This window comes from Oncorhynchus masou, chromosome 15 (genome assembly GCF_036934945.1).
Source record: "Oncorhynchus masou masou isolate Uvic2021 chromosome 15, UVic_Omas_1.1, whole genome shotgun sequence".
NCBI classification, from domain to species: Eukaryota; Metazoa; Chordata; class Actinopteri; order Salmoniformes; family Salmonidae; genus Oncorhynchus; species Oncorhynchus masou.
In genome coordinates, this window is record NC_088226.1 from 54958086 (window position 1) to 54985587 (window position 27502).

At 46.0% G+C, this 27502-nt stretch overlaps 1 protein-coding gene across 2 annotated transcripts in view; it reads right to left on the reverse strand.

Annotated features, from left to right (window-relative positions):
• Positions 1–27134, reverse strand: part of LOC135556475 (ral guanine nucleotide dissociation stimulator-like 1) — a 36989-nt gene extending 9855 nt beyond the window's left edge. The window contains exons 1-10 of one of the 2 annotated variants that reach the window (XM_064989711.1): positions 26925–27134; positions 19814–19924; positions 14880–15088; positions 14468–14542; positions 14097–14290; positions 11977–12110; positions 11530–11849; positions 9378–9462; positions 9179–9268; positions 8956–9042 (exon numbers count right to left, since the gene is read on the reverse strand). In XM_064989711.1, the coding sequence (XP_064845783.1) occupies positions 8956–9042; positions 9179–9268; positions 9378–9462; positions 11530–11849; positions 11977–12110; positions 14097–14290; positions 14468–14542; positions 14880–15088; positions 19814–19924; positions 26925–26969 (1350 nt within the window). In that variant the 5' untranslated portion in view covers positions 26970–27134. Of the gene's footprint in view, positions 1–8955; positions 9043–9178; positions 9269–9377; positions 9463–11529; positions 11850–11976; positions 12111–14096; positions 14291–14467; positions 14543–14879; positions 15089–19813; positions 19946–26924 lie in introns of both variants that reach the window. The other variant, XM_064989710.1, reaches the window with a different exon arrangement.
• Positions 27135–27502: the final 368 nt, after the last annotated feature.

Genomic DNA, 27502 nt, shown 5'->3' on the forward strand with positions numbered 1-27502 from the left:
AGCTAGCTAGCTACATAGCCGTCTTTGTATCAAAGACAATTGTGTAGTCTAGAGCGATTTTCTAGGTTAGCTAGCCAGCTATTGTCGTTCTTTTAACGTAACGTAACGTAATCAACACTGCTAGCTAGCCCCTGAATAGCAGCACTGTAGAAACTATTACACTCAACGGAACGACTTGATTAGTGTAGTGTCAACAACGCAGCCACTGCCAGCTAGCCTACAAAGTCAACAACGCAGCCACTGCCAGCAAGCCTACTCCAGCAGTACTGTATCATTTCAATCATTTTAGTCAATAAGATTCTTGCTACGTAAGCTTAACTTTCTGAACATTCGAGACATGTAGTCCACTTGTCATTCCAATCTCCTTTGCATTAGCGTAGCCTCTTCTGTAGCCTGTCAACTATGTGTCTATCTATCCCTGTTCTCTCCTCTCTGCACAGACCATACAAACGCTCCACACCGCGTGGCCGCGGCCACCCTAATCTGGTGTTCCCAGCGCGCACGACCCACGTGGAGTTCCAGGTCTCCGGTAGCCTCTGGAACTGCCGATCTGCGGCCAACAAGGCAGAGTTCATCTCAGCCTATGCCTCCCTCCAGTCCCTCGACTTCTTGGCACTGACGGAAACATGGATCACCACAGATAACACTGCTACTCCTACTGCTCTCTCTTCGTCCGCCCACGTGTTCTCGCACACCCCGAGAGCTTCTGGTCAGCGGGGTGGTGGCACCGGGATCCTCATCTCTCCCAAGTGGTCATTCTCTCTTTCTCCCCTTACCCATCTGTCTATCGCCTCATTTGAATTCCATGCTGTCACAGTTACCAGCCCTTTCAAGCTTAACATCCTTATCATTTATCGCCCTCCAGGTTCCCTCGGAGAGTTCATCAATGAGCTTGATGCCTTGATAAGCTCCTTTCCTGAGGACGGCTCACCTCTCACAGTCCTGGGCGACTTTAACCTCCCCACGTCTACCTTTGACTCATTCCGCTCTGCCTCCTTCTTTCCACTCCTCTCCTCTTTTGACCTCACCCTCTCACCTTCCCCCCTACTCACAAGGCAAGCAATACGCTCGACCTCATCTTTACTAGATGCTGTTCTTCCACTAACCTCATTGCAACTCCCCTCCAAGTCTCTGACCACTACCTTGTATCCTTTTCACTCTCGCTCTCATCCAACACTTCCCACACTGCCCCTACTCGGATGGTATCGCGCCGTCCCAACCTTCGCTCTCTCTCCCCCGCTACTCTCTCCTCTTCCATCCTATCATCTCTTCCCTCTGCTCAAACCTTCTCCAACCTATCTCCTGATTCTGCCTCCTCAACCCTCCTCTCTTCCCTTTCTGCATCCTTTGACTCTCTATGTCCCCTATCCTCCAGGCCGGCTCGGTCCTCCCCTCCCGCTCCGTGGCTCGACGACTCATTGCGAGCTCACAGAACAGGGCTCCGGGCAGCCGAGCGGAAATGGAGGAAAACTCGCCTCCCTGCGGACCTGGCATCCTTTCACTCCCTCCTCTCTACATTTTCCTCCTCTGTCTCTGCTGCTAAAGCCACTTTCTACCACTCTAAATTCCAAGCATCTGCCTCTAACCCTAGGAAGCTCTTTGCCACCTTCTCCTCCCTCCTGAATCCTCCTCCCCCTCCCCCTCCTCCCTCTCTGCAGATGACTTCGTCAACCATTTTGAAAAGAAGGTCGACGACATCCGATCCTCGTTTGCTAAGTCAAACGACACCGCTGGTTCTGCTCACACTGCCCTACCCTGTGCTCTGACCTCTTTCTCCCCTCTCTCTCCAGATGAAATCTCGCTTCTTGTGACGGCCGGCCGCCCAACAACCTGCCCGCTTGACCCTATCCCCTCCTCTCTTCTCCAGACCATTTCCGGAGACCTTCTCCCTTACCTCACCTCGCTCATCAACTCATCCCTGACCGCTGGCTACGTCCCTTCCGTCTTCAAGAGAGCGAGAGTTGCACCCCTTCTGAAAAAACCTACACTCGATCCCTCCGATGTCAACAACTACAGACCAGTATCCCTTCTTTCTTTTCTCTCCAAAACTCTTGAACGTGCCGTCCTTGGCCAGCTCTCCCGCTATCTCTCTCAGAATGACCTTCTTGATCCAAATCAGTCAGGTTTCGAGACTAGTCATTCAACTGAGACTGCTCTTCTCTGTATCACGGAGGCGCTCCGCACTGCTAAAGCTAACTCTCTCCCTCTGCTCTCATCCTTCTAGACCTATCGGCTGCCTTCGATACTGTGAACCATCAGATCCTCCTCTCCACCCTCTCCGAGTTGGGCATCTCCGGCGCGGCCCACGCTTGGATTGCGTCCTACCTGACAGGTCGCTCCTACCAGGTGGCGTGGCGAGAATCTGTCTCCTCAACACGCGCTCTCACCACTGGTGTCCCCCAGGGCTCTGTTCTAGGCCCTCTCCTATTCTCGCTATACACCAAGTCACTTGGCTCTGTCATAACCTCACATGGTCTCTCCTATCATTGCTATGCAGACAACACACAATTAATCTTCTCCTTTCCCCCTTCTGATGACCAGGTGGCGAATCGCATCTCTGCATGTCTGGCAGACATATCAGTGTGGATGACGGATCACCACCTCAAGCTGAACCTCGGCAAGACGGAGCTGCTCTTCCTCCCGGGGAAGGACTGCCCGTTCCACGATCTCGCCATCACGGTTGACAACTCCATTGTGTCCTCCTCCCAGAGCGCTAAGAACCTTGGCGTGATCCTGGACAACACCCTGTCGTTCTCAACTAACATCAAGGCGGTGGCCCGTTCCTGTAGGTTCATGCTCTACAACATCCGCAGAGTACGACCCTGCCTCACACAGGAAGCGGCGCAGGTCCTAATCCAGGCACTTGTCATCTCCCGTCTGGATTACTGCAACTCGCTGTTGGCTGGGCTCCCTGCCTGTGCCATTAAACCCCTACAACTCATCCAGAACGCCGCAGCCCGTCTGGTGTTCAACCTTCCCAAGTTCTCTCACGTCACCCCGCTCCTCCGCTCTCTCCACTGGCTTCCAGTTGAAGCTCGCATCCGCTACAAGACCATGGTGCTTGCCTACGGAGCTGTGAGGGGAACGGCACCGCAGTACCTCCAGGCTCTGATCAGGCCCTACACCCAAACAAGGGCACTGCGTTCATCCACCTCTGGCCTGCTCGCCTCCCTACCACTGAGGAAGTACAGTTCCCGCTCAGCCCAGTCAAAACTGTTCGCTGCTCTGGCCCCCAATGGTGGAACAAACTCCCTCACGACGCCAGGACAGCGGAGTCAATCACCACCTTCCGGAGACACCTGAAACCCCACCTCTTTAAGGAATACCTAGGATAGGATAAAGTAATCCTTCTCACCCCCCCTTAAATGATTTAGATGCACTATTGTAAAGTGGCTGTTCCACTGGATGTCATAAGGTGAATTCACCAATTTGTAAGTCGCTCTGGATAAGAGCGTCTGCCAAATGACTTAAATGTAATGTAAATGTTCGTCGGTTGCTTTATGAAATGGGTTTCCATGGCCAAGCAGCCTCAACATAAGCCGAAGATAACTATGTGCAATGCCAAGCGTCTGCTGGAGTCATGTAAAGCTCGTCGCCATTGGACTCTGGCGCAGCAGAAACACGTTCTCTGGAGTGAGGAATCACACTTCAGCATCTGGCAGTCGACGGACGAATCTGGGTTTGGCCGATGCCAGGAGAACGCTACCTGCCCCAATGCATAGTGCCAACTGGAAACTTTGGTGGAGGAAGAATATTGGTCTGAGGCTGTTTTTCATGGTTCGAGCTAGGCCCCTTAGATCCAGTGAAGGAAAATCTTAACGCTACTGCATACAAAGACATTCTAGATGATTATGTGCTTCCAACTTGGTGGCAACAGGTTGGTGAAAGCCCTTTCCTGTTTCAGCATGACAATGCCCCCGTGCACAAAGTGAGGTCCATAAATAAATTGTTTGTTGAGATCGGTGTGGAAGAACTTGACTGGCCTGCACAGAGCCCTGACCTCAACCCCATCTAACACCTTTGGCCTGAATTGGAACGCTGACTACGAGCCAGGCCTAATCGCCCAACATCAGTGCCCGACCTCACTAATGCTCATGGTTGAATGGAAGCAAGTCCCAGTAGCAATGTTCCAACATCTAGTGGAAAGCCTTCCCCGAAGAGTGGAGGCTGTTATAGAAGCAAAGGGGCGAACAACTCCATATTAATAGCCATGATTTTGGAATGAGATGTTCAATGAGCCATGTAGTGTACCACAGTGTGCAGGCTAAACAAACAGTGTTGGTGTACTACTCTAAAAACTGCCAAACAAATACTAAATGCTAATGGAAACTCATGCTCTAGTTGCAAACAGAAGTACCAACACACCAGGGAAGGGCATTTGACATATTTTGACTGTTCGAGTACTGAGTTTCTATTTTTATTAAAAATCTATTTTTAAAACACAAGGGCAAGGTCCGCACTGGAAAAATGTGTGCATTTATGCATATGCGAACAGTGTACAACAATGCCTAATTTATCATAACCATTAGAGATAACTAATCCAAATTGCCTCATATATAGTGCATTCGGAAAGTATTCAGACCCTTTCACTTTTTCCACATTTTGTTCATCAATTCTCAAATCTATTGTCTGTTTTTTCCTCGTCAATACACACACACACACAATAATGTCAAAGCAAAAATAGATATTTAGAAATATTTGGAAAAAAATTCAAATGACTGAAATCTTACATTTACATAAGAATTCAGACCCTTTACTCATGACTTTGTTGCAGCATCTTTGGCAGCGATTACAGCCTCTAGTCTTCTTGGGTATGACGCTATAAGCTTGGCACACCTGAATTTTGAGAGTTTCTCCCATTCTTCTCTGCAGATCCTCTCAAGCTCAACCTCAAGGACATTCAGACTTGTCCCGATGCTACTCTTGCGTTGTCTTAGCTGTGCTATTACGGTCGTTGTCCTGTTGGAAGGTGAACCTTCGCCCCCAGTCGGAGGTCCTCAGCGCTCTGGAGCAGGTTTTCATCAAGGATCTCTGTACATTGCTCCATTTATCTTTCCCTCGATCCTGACTAGTCTCCCAGTCCCTGCCGCTGAAAAACATCCCCACAGCATGCTTCACCGTAGGGATGGTGTCAGGTTTCCTCCAGACATGGCGCTTGGTATTCAGGCCAAAGTGTTCAATCTTGGCTTCATCAGACCAGGAAATCTTGTTTCTCATGGTCTGAGAGTCCTTTAGGTGCCTTTTGGCAAACTCCAAGCGGGCTGTCATGTGCCTTTTACTGAGGAGTGGCATCCGTCTGGCCACTACCACAAAGGCCTGATTGGTGGAGTGCTGCAGAGATGTTTGTCCGTCTGGAAGGTTCTCCCTTCTCCACAGAGTAACTTCGGATCTCTGTCAGAGTGACCATCGGGTTCTCCCTGACCAAGACCCTTCTCCCCCGATTGGTCAGTTTGGCCAGATGGCTTGCTCTAGGAAGAGTCTTGGTGGTTCCAAACTTCTTCCATTTAAGAATGATGAGGCTAATGTGTTCTTGGGGACCTTCAATGCTGTAGACATGTTTTGGTACCCTTACCCAGATCTGTGCATCGACACAATCCTGTGTCGGAGATCTACAGACAATTATTTCGACCTCATGGCTTAGTTTTTGCTCTGATAACTGTGGGACCTTATATAGACAGATGAGTGCCTTTCCAAATCATGTCCAATCAATTGAATTTACCACAGATGGACTACAATGAAGTTGTAAACATCTCAAGGATGATCAATGGAAATAGGATACACCGGAGCTCAATTTCAAGTCTCATAGCAAAGTTAACACATTTTTAGTTTTAATATATTTCTAAAAACCTGTTTTCGCTTTGTCATTATGGGGTACTGTGTGTAGATTATTATTTTTTTTAATTTTACCCCTTTTCCTCCCCAATTTCCTGATGTCCAATTGTTTTTAGTATCTTGTCTCATCGCTACAACTCCCGTACGGGCTCGGGAGAGACGAAGGTTCCGATACACAACCCAACCAAGCCGCACTGCTTCTTAACACAGCGCACATCCAACCCGGAAGCCAGCCGCACCACTGTGTCGGAGGAAACACTGTGCACCTGGCAACCTTGGTTAGCGCACACTGTGACCGGCCCGGCCCACCACAGGAGTCGCTAGTGCGCGATGAGACAAGGACATCCCTACCGGCCAAGCCCTCCCTAACCCAGACAACGCTAGGCCAATTGTGCGTCGCCCCACGGACCTCCCGGTCGCGGCCATTTACGACAGAGCCTGGGCGCAAACCCAGAGTCTCTGATGGCACAGCTGGCGCTGCAGTACAGCGCCCTTAACCACTGCACCACCCGGGAGGCCCGCTGTGTGTAGATTTATGAGGGGAAATTCTATTATATTTTAGAATAAGAAGGTTTTAACTTAACAAAATGTGGAAAAAGTCAAGGGGCCTGAAAACTTTCCGAATGCACTGTATAGTGCAAAGTGATCTGAAACAGTTCTTCTCAAAGAGGGATCATTCGAAACAGGGCTTATTTTGGGGCATTGAAAGGAAAACAATGTAAGGGTTACAAACCAAAATCTGTCTAATTTTCTTCTATATAAGGGAAGCAGGTAGCCTAGTGGTTAGAGAGGGGGAGGCAGGTAGCCTAGTGGTTAGAGAGGAGGAGGCAGGTAGCCTAGTGGTTAGAGAGGGGGAGGCAGGTAGCCTAGTGGTTAGAGAGGGGGAGGCAGGTAGCCTAGTGGTTAGAGGGGGAGGCAGGTAGCCTAGTGGTTAGAGAGGGAGGCAGGTAGCCTAGTGGTTAGAGAGGGGGAAGCAGGTAGCCTAGTGGTTAGAGAGGGGGAAGCAGGTAGCCTAGTGGTTAGAGAGGGGAGGCAGGTAGCCTAGTGGTTAGAGAGGGGAGGCAGGTAGCCTAGTGGTTAGAGAGGGGGAGGCAGGTAGCCTAGTGGTTAGAGAGGGGGTGGCAGGTAGCCTAGTGGTTAGAGAGGGGGAGGCAGGTAGCCTAGTGGTTAGAGAGGGGGAGGCAGGTAGCCTAGTGGTTAGAGAGGGGGAAGCAGGTAGCCTAGTGGTTAGAGAGGGGGAGGCAGGTAGCCTAGTGGTTAGAGAGGGGGAGGCAGGTAGCCTAGTGGTTAGAGAGGGGGTGGCAGGTAGCCTAGTGGTTAGAGAGGGGGAGGCAGGTAGCCTAGTGGTTAGAGAGGGGGAGGCAGGTAGCCTAGTGGTTAGAGGGGGTGGCAGGTAGCCTAGTGGTTAGAGAGGGGGTGGCAGGTAGCCTAGTGGTTACAGAGGGGGTGGCAGGTAGCCTAGTGGTTACAGAGGGGGTGGCAGGTAGCCTAGTGGTTAGAGAGGGGGTGGCAGGTAGCCTAGTGGTTACAGAGGGGGTGGCAGGTAGCCTAGTGGTTAGAGAGGGGGAGGCAGGTAGCCTAGTGGTTAGAGAGGGGAGGCAGGTAGCCTAGTGGTTAGAGAGGGGAGGCAGGTAGCCTAGTGGTTAGAGAGGGGGAGGCAGGTAGCCTAGTGGTTAGAGAGGGGGAGGCAGGTAGCCTAGTGGTTACAGAGGGGGTGGCAGGTAGCCTATTGGTTACAGAGGGGGTGGCAGGTAGCCTATTGGTTACAGAGGGGGTGGCAGGTAGCCTATTGGTTACAGAGGGGGTGGCAGGTAGCCTATTGGTTACAGAGGGGGTGGCAGGTAGCCTAGTGGTTAGAGAGGGGGTGGCAGGTAGCCTAGTGGTTAGAGAGGGGGTGGCAGGTAGCCTAGTGGTTAGAGAGGGGGTGGCAGGTAGCCTAGTGGTTAGAGAGGGGGTGGCAGGTAGCCTAGTGGTTAGAGAGGGGGAGGCAGGTAGCCTAGTGGTTAGAGAGTGAGTGGCAGGTAGCCTATTGGTTTGAGAGAGGGTGGCAGGTAGCCTATTAGTTAGAGAGGGAGTGGCAGGTAGCCTATTGGTTAGAGAGGGAGTGGCAGGTAGCCTATTGGTTAGAGAGGGAGTGGCAGGTAGCCTAGTGGTTAGAGCTTTGGGCCAGTAACCGAAAGGTTTCTAGATCAAATCCCCAAGCTGACAAGGTATAAAATTGGTCGTTCTGCCCCTGAAAAAGGCAGTATACCCACTGTTACTAGGCCGTCATTGTAAATAAGAATTTGTTCTTAACCGACTTGCCTAGTTAAAAAGGTCAAATAAAAATAGGCCGATAGACATATCATTTAGTTTATTCTGACTGTTCTTTGGAATTTTCTAAACGGATGAACAATTCCAAATTGAACTCTGCATGGTGATGAATTACAGCCACAACATCCACTTCCTGAGTCGGCCTAGTTTGAATGATTCTGATGAAAATACGCTCTGTCTTTATCAAACAAATGTTTTTTTTTAGTATTTTCAGTGTGGAACCTATCTATGTTTAAGGAGGTTATGGCCTAGGCTAACCAATTCTAAAATGGCACTAGCAGTTCTCAAAGTAGAGGAAAATAGACGTGACACAATTATTCCAAAACAGCAGCTTATTGTTGTCCATTTTGAATTTGTGATAAAACTGTCATCATTTGGCAGGGATTGTAGCTTGTGTATCCCCACCATCCCACTGTTATTATAGGCATTTATTTCTGTAGGCCTAACAGGAGATTGTGTGGAAACTCAGCATGTGTGTGTATAGGGAGCGGTCTGAATGCAATTGAGGGAGTGAGACACTGAGGGGAATGGGAATTTAGGGAGAATAACTGTGTGATGCTTGCCTTGGTTTCTTTTTTGTTGTGCCCCACAAATGCACATGTACACATGGACACAAATCAAATTAAGACAAAATAGCATTTGTTTTTCTGGGACAGGCCAAAGCACATTCCACCAAATAGTTTTACAATATTTGAAGAAGAAAAAAAAAATCTCTAGTTAAAGATCGGGTTTTGAGTGCCAATCCCTACAACACACAGGAGAATTCTACATTCAAACAGAAGGAGTGAGTAGGATGATAGTAAGGTTCACCTCTACTAGGTCTGACCGGGCCGTATCTAACATGGTCAGGTCTGTCAGGAAGGTGCCCAGGTAAGGTATCGTCCCCTGCATGGCACCCTGGGAGGAGAGACAGAGCAATGGTTCAAAATCATACCGATACAGCAGCAGGCACAGCCAAGCTTATCTCACTTTGACTCCCCTCCTGAAACGGAAACAAGCTGGGCCTCAAACTGCCAGTGGCGCCATCTCTCACCATTTCCTTCTGCAGCTGGAGTCGTTTGTGAGTGCGTTTCTGGTGCTCCTTAGCACAGCCTTCCAGATTGGCAAATTTAGAGGTGCCCTCCTATAGGGGAAAAAGTAGATTGATTGTAGTAGTGATTTGACATTCACACAATCACTACGCCAAAAACCAAACCCTCTCATATGATGGTATTAACAGAGCAGAATCTCACCCTCATCAGCAGCTCTCGGCTAGTCAGGTAGTTGTTGTGATCTGAGAAGATGTCTGATAGCTCTTCAAACGTAGACATGCTGTCTCTGGGAGAATTACATAGAGAAAGGTTAGAACTGTGTGACTAGGGCTGTGGCATGAAATTTTGGTCCGCTGGTTATTGTCATGCAAAAGAGCTCCGGTCTCCAGGCCTCCATGCATACAAACCGCAAATGCATTCCTTTGAAACATCTACGTTTAAAAAAGTTGAATAAATAAATGTTATATAATCAATCCATTTATTTTACGCAGGTCTAAAGAAACATTATGACATGAATAGTTGATTTTTTTCAGAGGAACAGAATATGAGTTGGCCTACTGTATGTAATCTGGCTATGCACCATGATATAGGCTGTAGGCTTGTTCATTTAGCAGATACGATATGCTTATAAGTCCCGTGACATTATTTTATTATTATATTTCATTATTTTATCTATTATATGATTTTGTAGTAAGAAGAAGAATATTGAACGTAGCTGAATAAGAACAGAAAGGATGTTTGTACCACTCCGGCATGAATGCGCGTATGAAGTGACTATGTTGAGCATAAAAGTGATGATTTGAAACAGGTCGTATATGCTAGATTTAGAGATATTTGGCAACTTTAGTTCTTAATGATACAATCCTCAGAATGTCTTAAAAATCTAAACTTACATGGGCTGCATGAGGTGACTATAGGCTATTGATGATTTGAGAAAAAAGCAAAAAAAGCTTGTGCTCTGTTTTGTCTCAGGCTGGACATGCATTTTTCAAATCAAATTTTACATTTGTCACATGTGCCAAATACAACAGAATACAACAACACCTTACCGTGAAATGATTACTCACAAGCCCTTAACCAATAACGCAGTTCAAGAAATAGAGGTAAAGAAAATATTGATTAAACAAAATAAAAAAAATACAATTTAAAAAAGGAACAAGAAAATGACATAACAAAAAAGAAGCTATATACAGGGGGACCGATTCAATGTGCGGGGATACAGGTTAGTTAAGGTCATTTATAAAGTGACTATGCATAGATAATAAACAGCAATCACTTATCAAGTGATCATATTTTCTCTATTCTAACTTTAATCTTGTCTTTACTAATATGCTAAATTAGTTTTGATTTAGAATGGCCTATTATCAAATGGGCAGGAACAGGGACAGGGACAGGGACAGGGGCAGGAACATGGACAGGGGCAGGGACAGGAACAGGGACAGGGGCAGGGACAGGGACAAAAAGACATGTCATCCATATGCACTGAAATAATGAACGGAGGCCGTTTTCCCGCTGGTCTGTTTTTCAGGCTCCTCCGGTTATTCCACTCCAGGCATCAACCACTGTTTGAGGAGCATGCAGCCTCTTGCTGCGCGACAGGTGATAATTCTGCCCAAACTCTCCAACCCTGTTCCTGCATTTACCCAGTGCTTCATTTGGGAAACCTAGTGAAATCTGTTTCGAAACATCAATAGTCAAATGTTTTCACAACGAAACACATTTCATTAAACTGTTGACAGTCCCTATCTCTTCGCACTGGAGAAAGGAAGGAAGGAGAGGAGATGGAAACTCCCGATGGTGAGATATTCTGTCGCTAAAGGTAAATGTGTCAGCCTATTCATTATGAATGTATAAAATATGCACAATTACAAGGCAATGAATCAACAGCATCGCCTATGCCTATATGCCTGCAGCACACCACCCTGAATCCCACTTCCTCTGAAGCTAAGCAGGGTTGGTTCTGATCAGTCACTTTTTCCTCTGGTCTAAAAAAATTCTATATAATATCCCAGGGCAGTGAATGGGGACATTACCCTGTGTAGGGTGTGGGTTTCCAGGTGGGATGTTAAATGGGTGGCCTGACTCGGTGGTCACTAAAGATTCCATGACACTTATTGTAAAGGTAGGGGTGTTAACCCCAGTGTCCTGGCTAAATTCCATGGCCACCTAATCATCCCCAGCTTTGAATTGGTTCATTAATCCCCTGTAACAATTCTTTGCTGTAAATTAGATTACTGTGACTCAACGGTCACATGGAATTTTAATGCGGTCATGACTCATGACTGCCAGTAATAAAGTCACCGCAACATAATGACTAATCATTATGCACCCAGGTTGTGAAAGAAAGACTCACTTGGGCACCCAGGACCAGGCCCTCTTCAGTCTGTAGAGTGGGTTGGACTGCAGTGCAGACACAATGGCACGCAGCGAGGAGAAGTTCTTAAGCACGCGACACTCCTGAGCAATGTCTATCCAGCGCTTGATGACCTGTGCCCTGAGGAGCGGGCGGATCTGTTGTCGGTGCAGTATGGTGCTGACCACACACGCTGCCACAGCGTTGAACTGGGTGATGGTAGCACGGATGGTGGGAGCACTGTGCTTGTTCTGTTTCTTATCCCTCTGGGACCAGATGGAGCCCAGGCAGTGGTGAGGAATCACCTTCTTGAACAACAACTGGAAACAGACAAACAATGAGATGTTTAGTATTAAAACACATAACTTATATTTATCCTGCATTGTTTCAATCCAACCTGGCAACCCATACTCCCACACAGACTCTCTCCCTCAGCCTTTCTCTTACCGCATCCATATAGGTCAGCTGGTCGGCCACCAAGTCTGCATCAAATGACAGGAAGCCTTCCTGGACATCAATCTCTACTCCCTCATCCTCAGCCAAGCAGAATGAGCTGTTGCCGTGGAAACCACCAGAAAAACCTATCAGGAGTAGGAGTAATGATCAGATAAATGATGGACGGCCAAACAGAGATAAAGGTATTTAGAGAAGGAAAGGAAGGAAAGGAAGAGATGCACAAAGATAAAGACTAAACAATTGAGAGAGGATAGCAGAGGTGGGACCAAGTCATTGTTTTACAAGTCACAAGTAAGTCAAGTCTGAGCACTCAAGTCAAGACAGGCAGGGCCGAGTCAAGTATCAAGTCAAGACCAACAAGTATCAAGTCCTAAACAAGTCATAATGTGCTCTTCACCAAATGTAATACCATTTCATATTTTTAACAATACTAGTAGTTAGGATATTACATTTATGCCAATCATGAATGCTTTAAAAAATATATTATTTATTACTTTCCAAATAAATATTATATTTCCATTGGAATACAAGGGTAGCCATAAGAAAGACCCCCCCCCCCCAATAGTGATCGACTATCGAGGATCGCTATGGGGCGCATTTGGGCGATGTAGGCTTGTACACTATCGCCCAACCTTAACACACAAACTGTGTGTGGTTACAGTAGGCTAACATATGTCAATGGCTTTAGGAACAGCAGTAACCAGTTGTAGCGCAATCTTGGGTGCAATGATCACGTTCCCGCACTGACTGACTGTGTGGAGGCTCATTGATTTAATGTTACGTTAGCCTACATGCAAACACTGGCAAAGTTATGAATGATATAGCTGTCGGCTATATTAGCCACAACTTACCGTTCTTTGCACAGCTTCAAATGTCGAACACAGTTGGAAGTTGTTGCGCCTCCGTCTGCCCTTTTCTTCCCGCATGTTTTGCAAGTTGCAATCCATTTTGTTGTTGATACAGCGGAGTCTATATCCGAAAATAATAACTTTGGGTATCATCTTTCCAAAGGCTCCGTCTGAATTCACCCGCCAACGTTCCTCTGCACTGCCACATGCAACCGTTTCTCAACTGGCGCAACTTGATTGGCTGCTGTCCGATTCAAACTGTAATTCGTTAAATGTAGAGTTGATGCACTGCACACTTTTTTAATAGCATGATTTTTTATATTTGGGGTTTGGGGAGGGTATCAAGTCAGATCGAGTCAAAAGGCTCAAGTCCAAGTTAAGTCACGAGTCATTGGTGTTACATTTACATTTACATTTAAGTCATTTAGCAGACGCTCTTATCCAGAGCGACTTACAAATTGGTGAATTCACCTTCTGACATCCAGTGGAACAGCCACTTTACAATAGTGCATCTAAATCATTAAGGGGGGGGGTGAGAAGGATTACTTATCCTATCCTAGGTATTCCTTGAAGAGGTGGGGTTTCAGGTGTCTCCGGAAGGTGGTGATTGACTCCGCTGTCCTGGCGTCGTGAGGGAGTTTGTTCCACCATTGGGGGGCCAGAGCAGCGAACAGTTTTGACTGGGCTGAGCGGGAACTGTACTTCCTCAGTGGTAGGGAGGCGAGCAGGCCAGAGGTGGATGAACGCAGTGCCCTTGCTTGGGTGTAGGGCCTGATCAGAGCCTGGAGGTACTGCGGTGCCGTTCCCCTCACAGCTCCGTAGGCAAGCACCATGGTCTTGTAGCGGATGCGAGCTTCAATTGGAAGCCAGTGGAGAGAGCGGAGGAGCGGGGTGACGTGAGAGAACTTGGGAAGGTTGAACACCAGACGGGCTGCGGCGTTCTGGATGAGTTGTAGGGGTTTAATGGCACAGGCAGGGAGCCCAGCCAACAGCGAGTTGCAGTAATCCAGACGGGAGATGACAAGTGCCTGGATTAGGACCTGCGCCGCTTCCTGTGTGAGGCAGGGTCGTACTCTGCGGATGTTGTAGAGCATGAACCTACAGGAACGGGCCACCGCCATGATGTTGGTGTTAAAGTCAAAGTCGAGTTGCAAGTCATCATATTTGTGACTCGAGTCTGACTCAAGTCCAAGTCATGTGACTCGAGTCCACACCTCTGGAGGATAGAGTACTAATTAACTAGATATCTTACTGTTCACCCACCCTCTGAGTCTACATCCAGACTGGCCTCAGCCTTCAGCTGCTCCAGTAGACTCTGGGCTTTACGCATGGGCTCCGATCCAGGCAGGGCCCTCTGTAGGTAGGCCATCACCCTGTGGAGGCAGGGGTAGGATGGAGGCTCCTGGAAGTCCTCTGGACACTGGTCCAGCCAGACTCGCAGGATGGAGACCAGGGCACTGAGGGGGATGATGGGGGCAGAGTGTCAGGGAGGGTTGCTGGGAGCAAGCTGCTGCTGCTGACAGAGAGCATGGCAGACTGGGGAGCTACAAAGGAAGAATAACTGCGCTTGAATCCATATGGAAAGACAGACAAGACTAAGTAAAAAGCAAGAAGGAGACGTTGAGAAATCTTACGTTCGAACGGCTCCTTTGGTTTCAGAGGTTCTACATTGCTCAGTCTTTCCTTCACTATCCTCTGGAATTCCATACCTGAGAGAAAGACAAAACAAAAAAAGAATTCAGCACCACTATCTACCATCAGTCTAAAAGCAGTGAGACCAGTAACAATCTCATCAGCCTCTTCATATAGAGCAGAAGTGTTCTTCAACCATGGTTCAGGAGAGCCACAGTCTATACACACTTTGTCCCAGCTCAACACTTACACATACGTGACTTCATCAAAATCATGTTGATTATTGAACCAGGTGTTATAGCACTATGACTGGGACAAAAGCCTGCACACACTAGGTCCCACCAGGACCAGCTGTTGTCAGCTCCTGCTATACACTCTAGCCACCATGGGCCCCCAGCCCAGAACCAGACCTACTTGTCTAGCAGCAACTGCAGCACGGTGTGCGTGCTGGCAAAGGTGCGGTATGTGGACAGGAAGATGTTGGTGTAGGTGAGGTCATTGTCCCCAAATGCAGTCAGCAGGGTCTCCACCAGACGCTCCAGCGTTCCCGCCCGGATACTCCGGATCTTACAGGTTTCCAACTGGCTCACAGTGTGACCGGGAGGCAGCCGGTCCCCCTCCGCCTGCGATGCGACAAGATGGAAAGAACCAGGGATATTAGAATGATGGGGAGAGGGAGATGGAGGGACAGATGGAGAGGCTTTGAGACAAAGGGCACTCTATATTGAATTCCAAAGAAGTGTCCGAGTATGGTGTCTGTTGGGAAGAATGAGGGGAGTGAAGAGAGTGAAAGAGAAAAGGAAGGGAGAACTTGGTGCTGCTTGCATGCTACAACAGGAAACTCACCAATCTGTGCCCCTCCTCCACCCCGTCCACTGGCTCAATGAGGGAAGCAAAGAGGACAGCATTTAGTCAAACTCACTAGCTCTTTACTCTGTCAGCACTGCTCTCTGGCAAACATCTAGCCACTGGAAATGTACTGACTGCCGAGTAGCAAAAATATACATTCACACTATTTGCATTTGTATAACATTTCTTCTGATGGTACCCTATGGGCAAGGCCACAACAAACAAAGCACCAGTGTGGCTCACCGTTTACATTATCTTGCTTTCCCACTAAATAAATGAGGGGATTTACAATCAACAACCACAGAAAGACAACATCTTGCTTACTCATATGACTCATTTCAGAAAACTAGGTGTATGTCTTGTCACTACTTCACAGGAGAGGCATTTGAACGTAAACATTCATATTTTTAATCAAAATTGCTTTTCTGGGAAAAATGCTCTCTGGAACATGCAAGCTTTAATAACACACTTGTATGCCATCTGTAAATACAAATACAATGGTTAAATGATGAACCTAGTTGGTTTAGCCTTGAAATAAGACAGGAATCTTCCCACTAGCCATGATTGGCTGAGATAATGGATGGGCTGGACATGCCGAGAGGAGTTCAGATTGGTCTGCCATGTAGCAGGCTTCTGTCTTTAACATGAGCTGCTCATTATGTGTAGGTAATCCTTTATTTTTTCCTCCCCAATTTCATGGTATCCAATTGGTAGTTATAGTCTTGTTTCATTGCTGCAACTCTCGTACAGACTCGGGAGAGGCGAAGGCCAGAGAGCCGTGCGTCCTCCAAAACACACCCTAACCAAACCACGCTGCTTCTTGACAATGCCCGCTTAACCCAGAAGCCAGCCACACCAATGTGTCGGAGGAAACACCGTACACCTGGCGACCGTGTCAGCGTAAATGCACCCGGGCCCGCACAGGAGTCGCTAGAGCGCGATGGAACAAGGACATCCCTGCCGGCCATACCCTCCCCTCACCTGGATGACGCTGGGTAAATTGTGCGCCGCCCCATGGGTCACCCGGTCGCGGCCGGCTGCGACAGAGACGGGACTCGAAACAGGATATCTAGTGGCACAGCTAGCACTGTGATGCAGTGCCTTAGACCACTGCGTCACTCAAGAGACAGGTAATAGTTTCTATCGAGTCTTTTGTGAAAGATATTACAAAGAACTGTAAAAGTGTTGCTTATGCACTCCACTTTCTGGAGGACGATCGTGCCATGCCGACTCTCTTGGACTCTGAAAATGAATCAGACGATGAGGAAATCCAGATTTAGGTAAAAACATTTTAATTGAACCAGACATTGTAGAGTCTTCTGATGACAGTGATGGGGAAGAAACAGTGATCAACAGTGTTGTTGTCCCGGAACAAGATGAACGGAAGTTTTGAAATCAGTGGAATGCCCGGTGGAAGCGGAGTATAATAGCTAGCTGGCTACAGTGGGGAGAACAAGTATTTGATACACTGCCCGATTTTGCAGGTTTTCCTACTTACAAAGCATGTAAAGGTCTGTAATTGTTATCATAGGTACACTTCAACTGTGAGAGACGGAATCTAAAACAAAATCCAGAAAATTACATTGTATGATTTTTAAGTAATTAATTTGCATTTTATTGCATGACATAAGTATTTGATCACCTACCAACCAGTAAGAATTCCAGCTCTCACAGACCTGTTAGTTTTTCTTTAAGAAGCCCTCCTGTTCTCCACTCATTACCTGTATTAACTGCACCTGTTTGAACTCGTGACCTGTATAAAAAGACACCTGTCCACACACTCAATCAAACAGACTCCAACCTCTCCACAATGGCCAAGACCAGAGAGCTGTGTAAGGACATCAGGGATAAAATTGTAGACCTGCACAAGGCTGAGATGGGCTAACGGACAATAGGCAAGCAGCTTGGTGGAAGAATGTCATGCAGCCTGTCGTTTTTGTGTTTATAACAAGTTTGATGTTGGACGACAATAGAATGTTCATGATGTCACTGCAACAACTGTCCACAGACATGTGGATAAACGGAGTATAAACCAGCCTTAATCTTGAAATCTTTTGTTTGTTTAGTACACTACCGTACTGACTTTGTTAAACACGTGGCCTCACATGTGAATCCTTAAAGAAATGGGTGGGGCTCAGGCTTAAGAGGGTGTGAACGATGGTGAATGGGTGTAGACAAAAAAGAGCTCTCCAGAAGGTGTACCAAAACATTCAATAGCCATTTTCTCAGAAGTGGGGTTACAAGTTTATCAACTTTCAAAGCAGAATTACTTTCCCATTGTTCCTCATCTGTAGTGTATGATATACACTTTTCTAGCTCTGAGTCTATACTTTTATCCAATGTAAAAAAAAAAAAATGTTGCTACATAAGACTGAATCGAGCTGGTAGGTCACATGTACAGAACACCCACTTACTCCCACTCACGGCCTGGATAATGCTCCAGTACTCAGTACTGTCATGTGTTAATGTAGCATAGTTGTACTCCTCTATATGCCTTGCTTTTACAGGATGCAACATGCAGGGAAAGAAGAATTATGATGGCAGTTGGAACCGGCAAATCAGGAAATCCCATTTAGCTAAACAGTTGAGTAGGCTACTCATGAAACAGTTGTTTTTTGTATGGCCTGCGCAGGATGAGACACCCTGTGATTGCAAATTGGTATTACTGTATATCTTACAATGAAGCTGACAAGCTCTATCCACAAAACTATTGTCATACACTTTGCACAATGAATTAGCCTATAGACCTACAGTTGAAGTCGGAGGTTTACATGCACTTAAGTTTTAATGACTTCAACCTGTTTTTCAACCACTCCACAAATTTCTTGTTAACAAACTATAGTTTTGGCAAGTCGGTTAGGACATCTACTTTGTGCATGACACAAGTAATTCTTCCAATAATTGTTTACAGACAGATTATTTCTCTGTATCACAATTCCAGTAGGTCAGACGTTTACATACACACTAAGTTGACTGTGCCTTTAAACAGCTTGGAAAATTGCAGAAAATTGTGTCATGGCTTTAGAAGCTTCTGATAGGCTAATTGACATAATTTTAGTCAATTGGAGGTGTACCTGTGGATGTATTTCAAGGCCTACCTTCAAACTCAGTGCCTCTTTGCCTGACATCATGGGAAAATCAAAAGAAATCAGCCAAGACCTCAGAAAAACATTGTAGACCACCACAAGTCCGGTTCATCCTTGGAAGCAATTTCCAAAACGCCTGAAGGTACCACGTTAATCTGTACAAACAATAGTACGCAAGTATAAACACCATGTAACCACGCAGCCGTCATACAGCTCAGGAAGGAGACACGTTCTGTCTCCTAGAGATGAACGTACTTTGGTGCGAAAAGTGCAAATCAATCCCAGAACAACAACAAAGGACCTTGTGAAGATGCTGGAGGAAACAGGCACAAAAGCATCTATATCCACAGTAAAACGAGTCCTATATCAACATAACCTGAACGGCTGCTCAGCAAGGAAGAAGCCACTGCTCCAAAACCACCATAAAAAAAACAGACTACAGTTTGCAACTGCAAATTGGGACTAAGATCGTACTTTTTGGAGAAATGTCCTCTGGTCTGATGAAACAAAAATAGAACTGTTTAGCCATAATGACCATCATTATGTTTGGAGGATAAAGGGGAGGCTTGCAAGCCGAAGAACACCAACCCAATAGTGAAGCACGGGGATGGCAGCATCGTGCTGTGTGGGTGCTTTGCTGCAGGAGGGACTGGTGCACTTAACAAAATACATATCATCATGAGGAAAGAAAATGATATGGATATATTGAAGCAACATCAAGACATCAGTCAGGAAATTAAAACTTGGTCTAAAATGAGTCTTCCAGATGGACAATGACCCCAAGCATACTTCCAAAGTTGTGGCAAAATGGCTTAAGAACAACAAAGTCAAGGAATCGGAGTGGCCATCACAAAGCCTTGACCTCAAACCTAGAGAACATTTGTGGGCAAAACTGAAAAAGCATGTGCGAGCAAGGAGGCCTACAAACCTGACTCAATTACACCAGCTCTGTCAGGAGAAATGGGCCAAAATTCACCCAACATATTGTGGGAAGATGGTGGAAGGCTACCTGAAACATTTGACCCAAGTTAAACAATTTAAAGGCAATGCTACCAAATACTAATTGAGTGTATGTACACTTCTGACCTACTGGGAATGTGATGAAAGAAATAAAAGCTGAAATAAAATCTCTTTACTATTATTCTGACATTTCACATTCTTAAAATAAAGTGGTGATCCTAAATGTCAGGAATTGTGAAAAACTGAGTTTAAATGTATTTGGCTAAGGTGTATGTAAAGTTCCGACTTCAACTGTATATAACTCTGCAAATTAATACAATCTGTCCAAGATTAAATCTATCTATGGACATAATGCATTCAGCAGGGTTATTGTGTGAGCCTGACAAGGTCTCTCACAAGTTCGATTGCTTTCAACCAGTGTGTTGTAGTGAAAGAGCAGAGTGGTCCACTCACCCCCAGCCATCTTGCTCCCTTGTTGGCGGCCTGCTGGATCTGGCACCTCTTCAGTGTCACATTGTATATGGCCCCCTCCTCCACTTCCTCCCCCCGGTCCTGCACCAAGCTCTGTGGGAGAGCCATAATGAGCTGTTAACACAAAGACAAACCATCCTCTAGATTAGAACACAGGACCACAAATCAAAGTTTATTTGTCACGTACACAAATGCTATTGCAGGTGCTGCAAAATGCTTGTGTTTATAGCTACAACAGAGCAGTAATACCTAGAAAAACAATACACATATAATACAAAAAGAAGAAAAAAAATAAAGCTATATAAGTGTAAATACCAGTCAAAGGTTTGGACACACCTACTCATTCAAGTTTTTTTTTTAAATTTTAGAACTATTTTCTACATTGTAGAATAATAGTGAAGAAAAAAAACGATGAAATAACACATATGGAATTACGTAGTAAGCAAAAAAGGGTTAAACAAATCAAAATATTTTTTATATTTGAGATTCTTCAAAGAAGCCACCCTTTGCCTTGATGACAGCTTTGCACACTCTTGGCATTCTCTCAACCAGCATCATGAGCTAGACACCTGGAATGCATTTCAATTAACAGGTGCGCCTTATTAAAAGTTAATTTGTGGAATTTCTTTCCTTGTTATTGCGTTTGAGCCAATCAGTTGTGTTGTGACAAGGTAGAGTTGGTATACAAAAGATAGGGCTTTAAGTCCATATTATGACAAGAACAGCTCAAATAAGCAAAGAGAAACGACAGTCCATCATTAGTTTAAGACATGAAGGTCAGTCAATCCGGAAAATGTAATGAACTTTGAAAGATCTTGAAGTGCAGTCGCAAAATCCATCAAGCGCTATGAAACTGGCTCTCATGAGGACTTCCACAAGAAAGGAAGACCCAGAGTTAGCGCTGCTGCAGAGGATAAGTTCATTAGCCTTAAATGCACGTCAGATTGCAGCCCAAATAAATGCTTCACAGAGTTCCAGTAACAAACACATGTCAACATCAACTTTTCAGAGGAAACTGTGAAATCAGGCCTTCATGTTCAAATTGCTGTAAAGCAACCACTACTAAAGGACACCAATAATAAGAAGAGACTTGCTTGGTCCAAGAAACTCAAGCAATGGACATTAAATTGGTGGAAATCTGTTCTTTGGTCTGATGAGTCCAAATGTGCGGAGGGAGTTAACCACTGGATTGGTCGAAACTTAAAAATGTGTATTTTTCCATATATAGACATCTTATGTGTTGAAATCAACTATATGCACTTAGCTTGTCTGATGCTTTAAGCGCACTGTTTGATGAAATAATTAGGACACACAAATTACTAGAGGAAATCCAAACGCAATTGATTTGATTGTACTCAGACTTGCCGCATTGTGTTAAAAAATATGACAGCAAGTGACTGTGTGACGAGCACCCGTTGTCTAGCTCCCCTCCATGCTGCAGCAACCACTACAGAACTTCAGTGTTTATCACGATGTCCATGTTGCTGAAGCTGCAACATAATTACAGTCATTTCTGACTGAAAAGTTCTGTTACCAAAATCCCTCATTTGTTTAGGGAAAACATTCCCTTCCCCTTGCTCTCTTTGTAACACATCTATGCATCGCATGCACGTGACCAATAAGGCCTGACCTATAGCTTATCATAATCACACAAATAAAAATGGTGATAAAGTCCAAACACATGTGACAGCAAAATGGATGCAGAGGACATCACAAATCAACTTGAAACGGGGGAATGTTTACTGGTTGCTCATGAAGTTGAAAATCAAGAAAAATATGGTAAAGACCAAATGCTGTGAAACTGGTGCTGTTTGATTACAATATCATTTTGGTGATCGTTTGGAACAATGTAAACACTAAATAAATGAGAAGTGTACCAGAGTCTGTAATGTTTTTTGTTGTTGTAAAGCCTTCATGACAGCAAACATTAAAAACAGCAGCATTCTTTCGTGAATGCAATTTCCCGAAATGGAACGGTTTATTTATTGTTTACGCTAATTATTCAAGGGTCGCTTAATTTTATTTTAAAACAGAAATGCTTGATTGCATTTCAAATCATGAATGACTCAGATGGTATGTGATGACATGAATGAATGATTGATACAGCAGCCTATATAAGTATTGAAATATAGACATAAATGAGTTACTGTGTTAAGACTAAACAGGATGCACTCATTGGCCTACAGCTTGATGGTGGTTATACAAGGCTGCTAGACGAAGCCTACTAATGATAATGAAATGACTTATAATAAGAGATCAAGTTCGAGTTATTATTATAAATATAATTTGACAATTTGGAAGCTGTAAACACAAAATAAATAATAAATAAATAATAAATAATACCAGACCGGCTGTTCTAACAACAAAGCATTTATTACATCAAAGCAAAGATTAATAACAGCCGAATTTGTGAAATTGCTTATCCGACATGTGGTTGTGTGAGGCTTGGTGCTTACGGAATCAGTAGGTTATTAAACAAACACTCAAACAGGCAGAAGCAAGATCTGTCTTATTTCTGTAGATATATTGATAGTTTATAAAACCAGGCACATTTAACAGTTAGGCTATTGATTAAAGACCTAATTAAGTTGGGGTTTCCTCCTCACTTTTCTTAGACAATTAAGACAAGGTCTGTTCCCATCTCCTCATTCTGCTGCTGCCTCCGCGGCATTGTTCTCAACCCCAATATGCTGTTTAACTTTGTTATTATGCACATAGCAACATGGTCGTCCCTTCCGTCTTCAAGAGAGCGAGAGTTGCACCCCTTCTGAAGAAACCTACACTCGATCCCTCCGATGTCAACAACTACAGACCAGTATCCCTTCTTTCTTTTCTCTCCAAAACTCTTGAACGTGCCGTCCTTGGCCAGCTCTCCCTCTATCTCTCTCAGAATGACCTTCTTGATCCAAATCAGTCAGGTTTCAAGACTAGTCATTCAACTGAGACTGCTCTTCTCTGCATCACGGAGGCGCTCCGCACTGCTAAAGCTAACTCTCTCTCCTCTGCTCTCATCCTTCTAGACCTATCGGCTGCCTTCGATACTGTGAACCATCAGATCCTCCTCTCCACCCTCTCCGAGTTGGGCATCTCCGCGCGGCCCACGCTTGGATTGCGTCCTACCTGACAGGTCGCTCCTACCAGGTGGCGTGGCGAGAATCTGTCTCCTCGCCACGCGCTCTCACCACTGGTGTCCCCCAGGGCTCTGTTCTAGGCCCTCTCCTATTCTCGCTATACACCAAGTCACTTGGCTCTGTCATAACCTCACATGGTCTCTCCTATCATTGCTATGCAGACGACACACAATTAATCTTCTCCTTTCCCCTTCTGATGACCAGGTGGCGAATCGCATCTCTGCATGTCTGGCAGACATATCAGTGTGGATGACGGATCACCACCTCAAGCTGAACATCGGCAAGACGGAGCTGCTCTTCCTCCCGGGGAAGGACTGCCCGTTCCATGATCTCGCCATCACGGTTGACAACTCCATTGTGTCCTCCTCCCAGAGCGCTAAGAACCTTGGCGTGATCCTGGACAACACCCTGTCGTTCTCAACCAACATCATGGCGGTGGCCCGTTCCTGTAGGTTCATGCTCTACAACATCCGCAGAGTACGACCCTGCCTCACACAGGAAGCGGCGCAGGTCCTAATCCAGGCACTTGTCATCTCCGTCTGGATTACTGCAACTCGCTGTTGGCTGGGCTCCCTGCCTGTGCCATTAAACCCCTACAACTCATCCAGAACGCCGCAGCCCGTCTGGTGTTCAACCTTCCCAAGTTCTCTCACGTCACCCCGCTCCTCCGCTCTCTCCACTGGCTTCCAGTTGAAGCTCGCATCCGCTACAAGACCATGGTGCTTGCCTACGGAGCTGTGAGGGGAACGGCACCGCAGTACCTCCAGGCTCTGATCAGGCCCTACACCCAAGCAAGGGCACTGCGTTCATCCACCTCTGGCCTGCTCGCCTCCCTACCATTGAGGAAGTACAGTTCCCGCTCAGCCCAGTCAAAACTGTTCGCTGCTCTGGCCCCCCAATGGTGGAACAAAGTCAAAACTGTTCGCTGCTCTGGCCCCCCAATGGTGGAACAAACTCCCTCACGACGCCAGGACAGCGGAGTCAATCACCACCTTCCGGAGACACCTGAAACCCCACCTCTTCAAGGAATACCTAGGATAGGATAAGTAATCCTTCTCACCCCCCCCCCCTTAATGACTTAGATGCACTATTGTAAAGTGGCTGTTCCACTGGATGTCAGAAGGTGAATTCACCAATTTGTAAGTCGCTCTGGATAAGAGCGTCTGCTAAATGACTTAAATGTAAATGTAATGGTCTAGGAAAAAACACCAATTCAACAGTGCAGTGATGTTTCAGAAACGCAGACAGCGACCGCTATCCGACTAGTGAGAAAGCGCATTTGTTCTAAAATAAGATCATTTTGATTAGTGTTGCACCATCATTTCAGTAATATAACCATAGACAATTTCAGTAGCACCTCTTAGTGGTGATGGACTGTGCCTTGGACACCTGCTAGTCAAACATCTCATTCCAAAATCATGGGCATTAATGTGGAGTTGGTCCCCCTTTGCTGCCACAACAGCCTCCACTCTTCTGGGAGGGCTTTCCACTTGCTTCCATTCAGCCACAAGAGCATTAGTAAGGTCGGGTATTGATGTTGGGCGATCAGGCCTGGCTCGCAGTCGGCGTTCCAATTCATCCCAAAGGTGTTCAATAGGGTGTGTTGATAGTGGAAGGTGACTAGGGGAAGGTGACTAGGCATCAGGATATATGATAAACTGAGTTGCAGCAATGTAAATGGTGATTGTATGTGAGTGTGTTTGCGTAGTCAGTACAAATGTGTGCATGTTATGTGTGTGTTGGAGTGTCAGTGTGCGTGTAGAGTCCTGTGAGTGTGCATAGAGACAGTACACAAATAAAATGGTCAACTCAGTCTGTGCAGCCATTCCTTAAGCTATTTAGCAGTATTATGGCTTGGGGATATAAGCTGTTCAGGAGCCTGTTGGTGTCAGACTTGATACACCGGTGGTGCTTGCCGTGCAGAAGCAGAGAGAACAGTCTATGGCTTGGCTGGCTAGAATTTATAATGATTTTCATGGCCTTCCTACCACACTGCCTGATATAGAGGTCCTGGATGGCAGGGAGCTCAGCCCCAGTGATGTACTGGGCTGTCCGCACCACCCTCTGTAGCGCCATGCGATCGATGGCGGTGCAGTTGCCATACCAAGCAGTGATGCTGCCAGTCAAGTTGCTCTCAATGGTGCGGCTGTAAAATCTTTAACTTCCTGAGGGAGAAGAGGAGCTGTAGCGCATTTCTCACGACTGTGCACGTGAGTGGACCATTTTAAGTCCTTAGTGATTTGGACAACGAGGAAGTTAAAGCTCTCAACCCGTACCCCTCACTGTGCAGTCTCTACTCTCTGGCTCTGAATCCGTATTGGCGACACATCAGTTATGCAGAGCACACAGGCACAGAACAGCAGTTTACCCTCTCAAATTCAAAAATATGCCCAGTCAGGGACGAAGGCAGGCAACAGAGCCACATCCAGTGTGACGGCGACCAGGGCTCATTTTAAACCCATAAAGAGGAGCTGTTTAGATGACAGCACACTCCAGCCAAGTTCACACTCACTTTCCACCAGCATCACAACAGCAGGACAAAGTCCATTCTCTCCCCAAACAAAGTGGTGGCAGCTAGAGTTAAAGGTCACGGCTTGCTGTTAACAGGCTCAATGGCCAGCTCTGAAGGCCAATGGCACTTAGCCCGGGGCGGTTGCAGGTGGCTGTTTGGGTTCTATCAAAAACAAAGCACACAGTGCCAGGCAGGGAACCCACCCCAAACAATCAGCCAGACACTGATAAACAGTGTGTGATGGCAATGGGCTCTGGTGGAAAGAGAAATGGAGAGAGAGAGAGAGCAAGAAGGCCACAGAGGAGTAATTGAGTGCAGGAGATAAAAATGGCCCAGCATGTATGCATTTCCCATTAATTTCCCATACAGTGCTGCCTCTCTGTGAGTTAAATACTTAAGTCTGAGTTATGTAGTCTAGTCCACCCCAAAACAATATCAGGAGGTCCTTCTGCTCACTGGCCCAGCCTGCTGAGTCCACAGTATTTGCACAGAGACTGATTTTTTGTGTCAGGCAGAAATGTTTTTCAGACAGAGGTTTAAAAGTCTAGCTGCTTTGTAGACCAAGTTGGGGCACATGGTGTACCAAAGGCCCTGGGCTGAGTTGTAAAAAGAGAGATTAAACAAGTTATGTACAGTTACGTACAGGGTACATTTTAGCCTCTAAAAAGGACCCATCTAAAAAGGCCTATAATACAATTGCAAATCTGAGAAAGATACAGTTGTGAATTTAGTTACTACAAGGTGTAGTAAATGACCCCAAGATATAAACTCACATTTCAGACTTGCTGGACAGGCTCCAGTTTGGAAGGAAGTTGCATTCCAGCGGAGGTGGGATGCAGACTACAGAAGAGACTATTAAACTCGGGAAAATATAGGAGCAGTATGTATTCAACCCCCTACTGACATCACACACACTGGTTTAATTAACTATATGTGAAAAGAATACGCTCAAGGTAACAACAACGGTGTCAAGTCTTTGGACTTATGTTGGTGTTGGCTTTGTGCTCAGATTGCTCCAGACGCAACTAGGACCGGTAGAGAGATCGCCTCAGGGACGACTAGGACCGGTAGAGAGATCGCCTCAGGGACGACTAGGACCGGTAGAGAGATCGCCTCACTCTCGGCTCAGAGACAAGTGTTTTGTCTTCAGCGAAAAACGAACTGTCATATTAGGCCAAAGTAACATTTCCAGAGCGCGTCTTTACGCAAAACGTTTACGCGCAAGAGATTCATTATGACTATTTAAAGTTCACCACGATGGCGTCGAGGGTGAGAAAATAATTACAACTAAATGTTCAAATATATCCCTATCGCTATCCCCTCCTCCTTTCCTTTATGCACTACTTGCCCATGCCTAATACCCTCTCCCTTCCCAGCCTCTCTAAAAGCTGACTCTCAACCCGCAAAATCAACAAAAGTCTGCAGCACGGAAAACGGAGTAACTTTTTACCATTTTATCTTTCCAGGCGAATCTCATTGTCAGCGCTTCTCTCATCAAATGATGCTAACAGTCCATCCAGGCAAGAAATGTTTCCAGTTCCCAGCAACATACGGCGCGGTTCTGCTCTGTAAAATAGGCTCTCCTCCACCACACACACACACACACACACAATCAGTCACAGCTCTGTTTGTGTTGCCCCCCGCTTTCGAATCCTCCTCCTCCTCCTGTCTTTCAAAACATCCTCTTCCTTCGTCCCGCTGTTGATTAGCTGAGCTCCGCCTACTGCACACGCGGTCCTCCCCATAACCCCTCCTCATTCCCCTTTCCCCTTAAAATGTTTCATTTGACATACAATCTGACAAAATACAGAAAAATCATAAAATAATAATTTACCGACTACTGAGATTTTCATGGAAATTGCGCATAAATGCTTGTGATTAAATGCCCAACGAAGTAAAAAAAAAATGTGTTTGCCTGTGTTTTATATATATTTACACACTGAGTTTGGAATAATACTGTGAAATTGTTAAAATGATGATAATGCCCTTTTAGTGTAAAGCTGTTTGAAACGATCAACCTCAAATTTC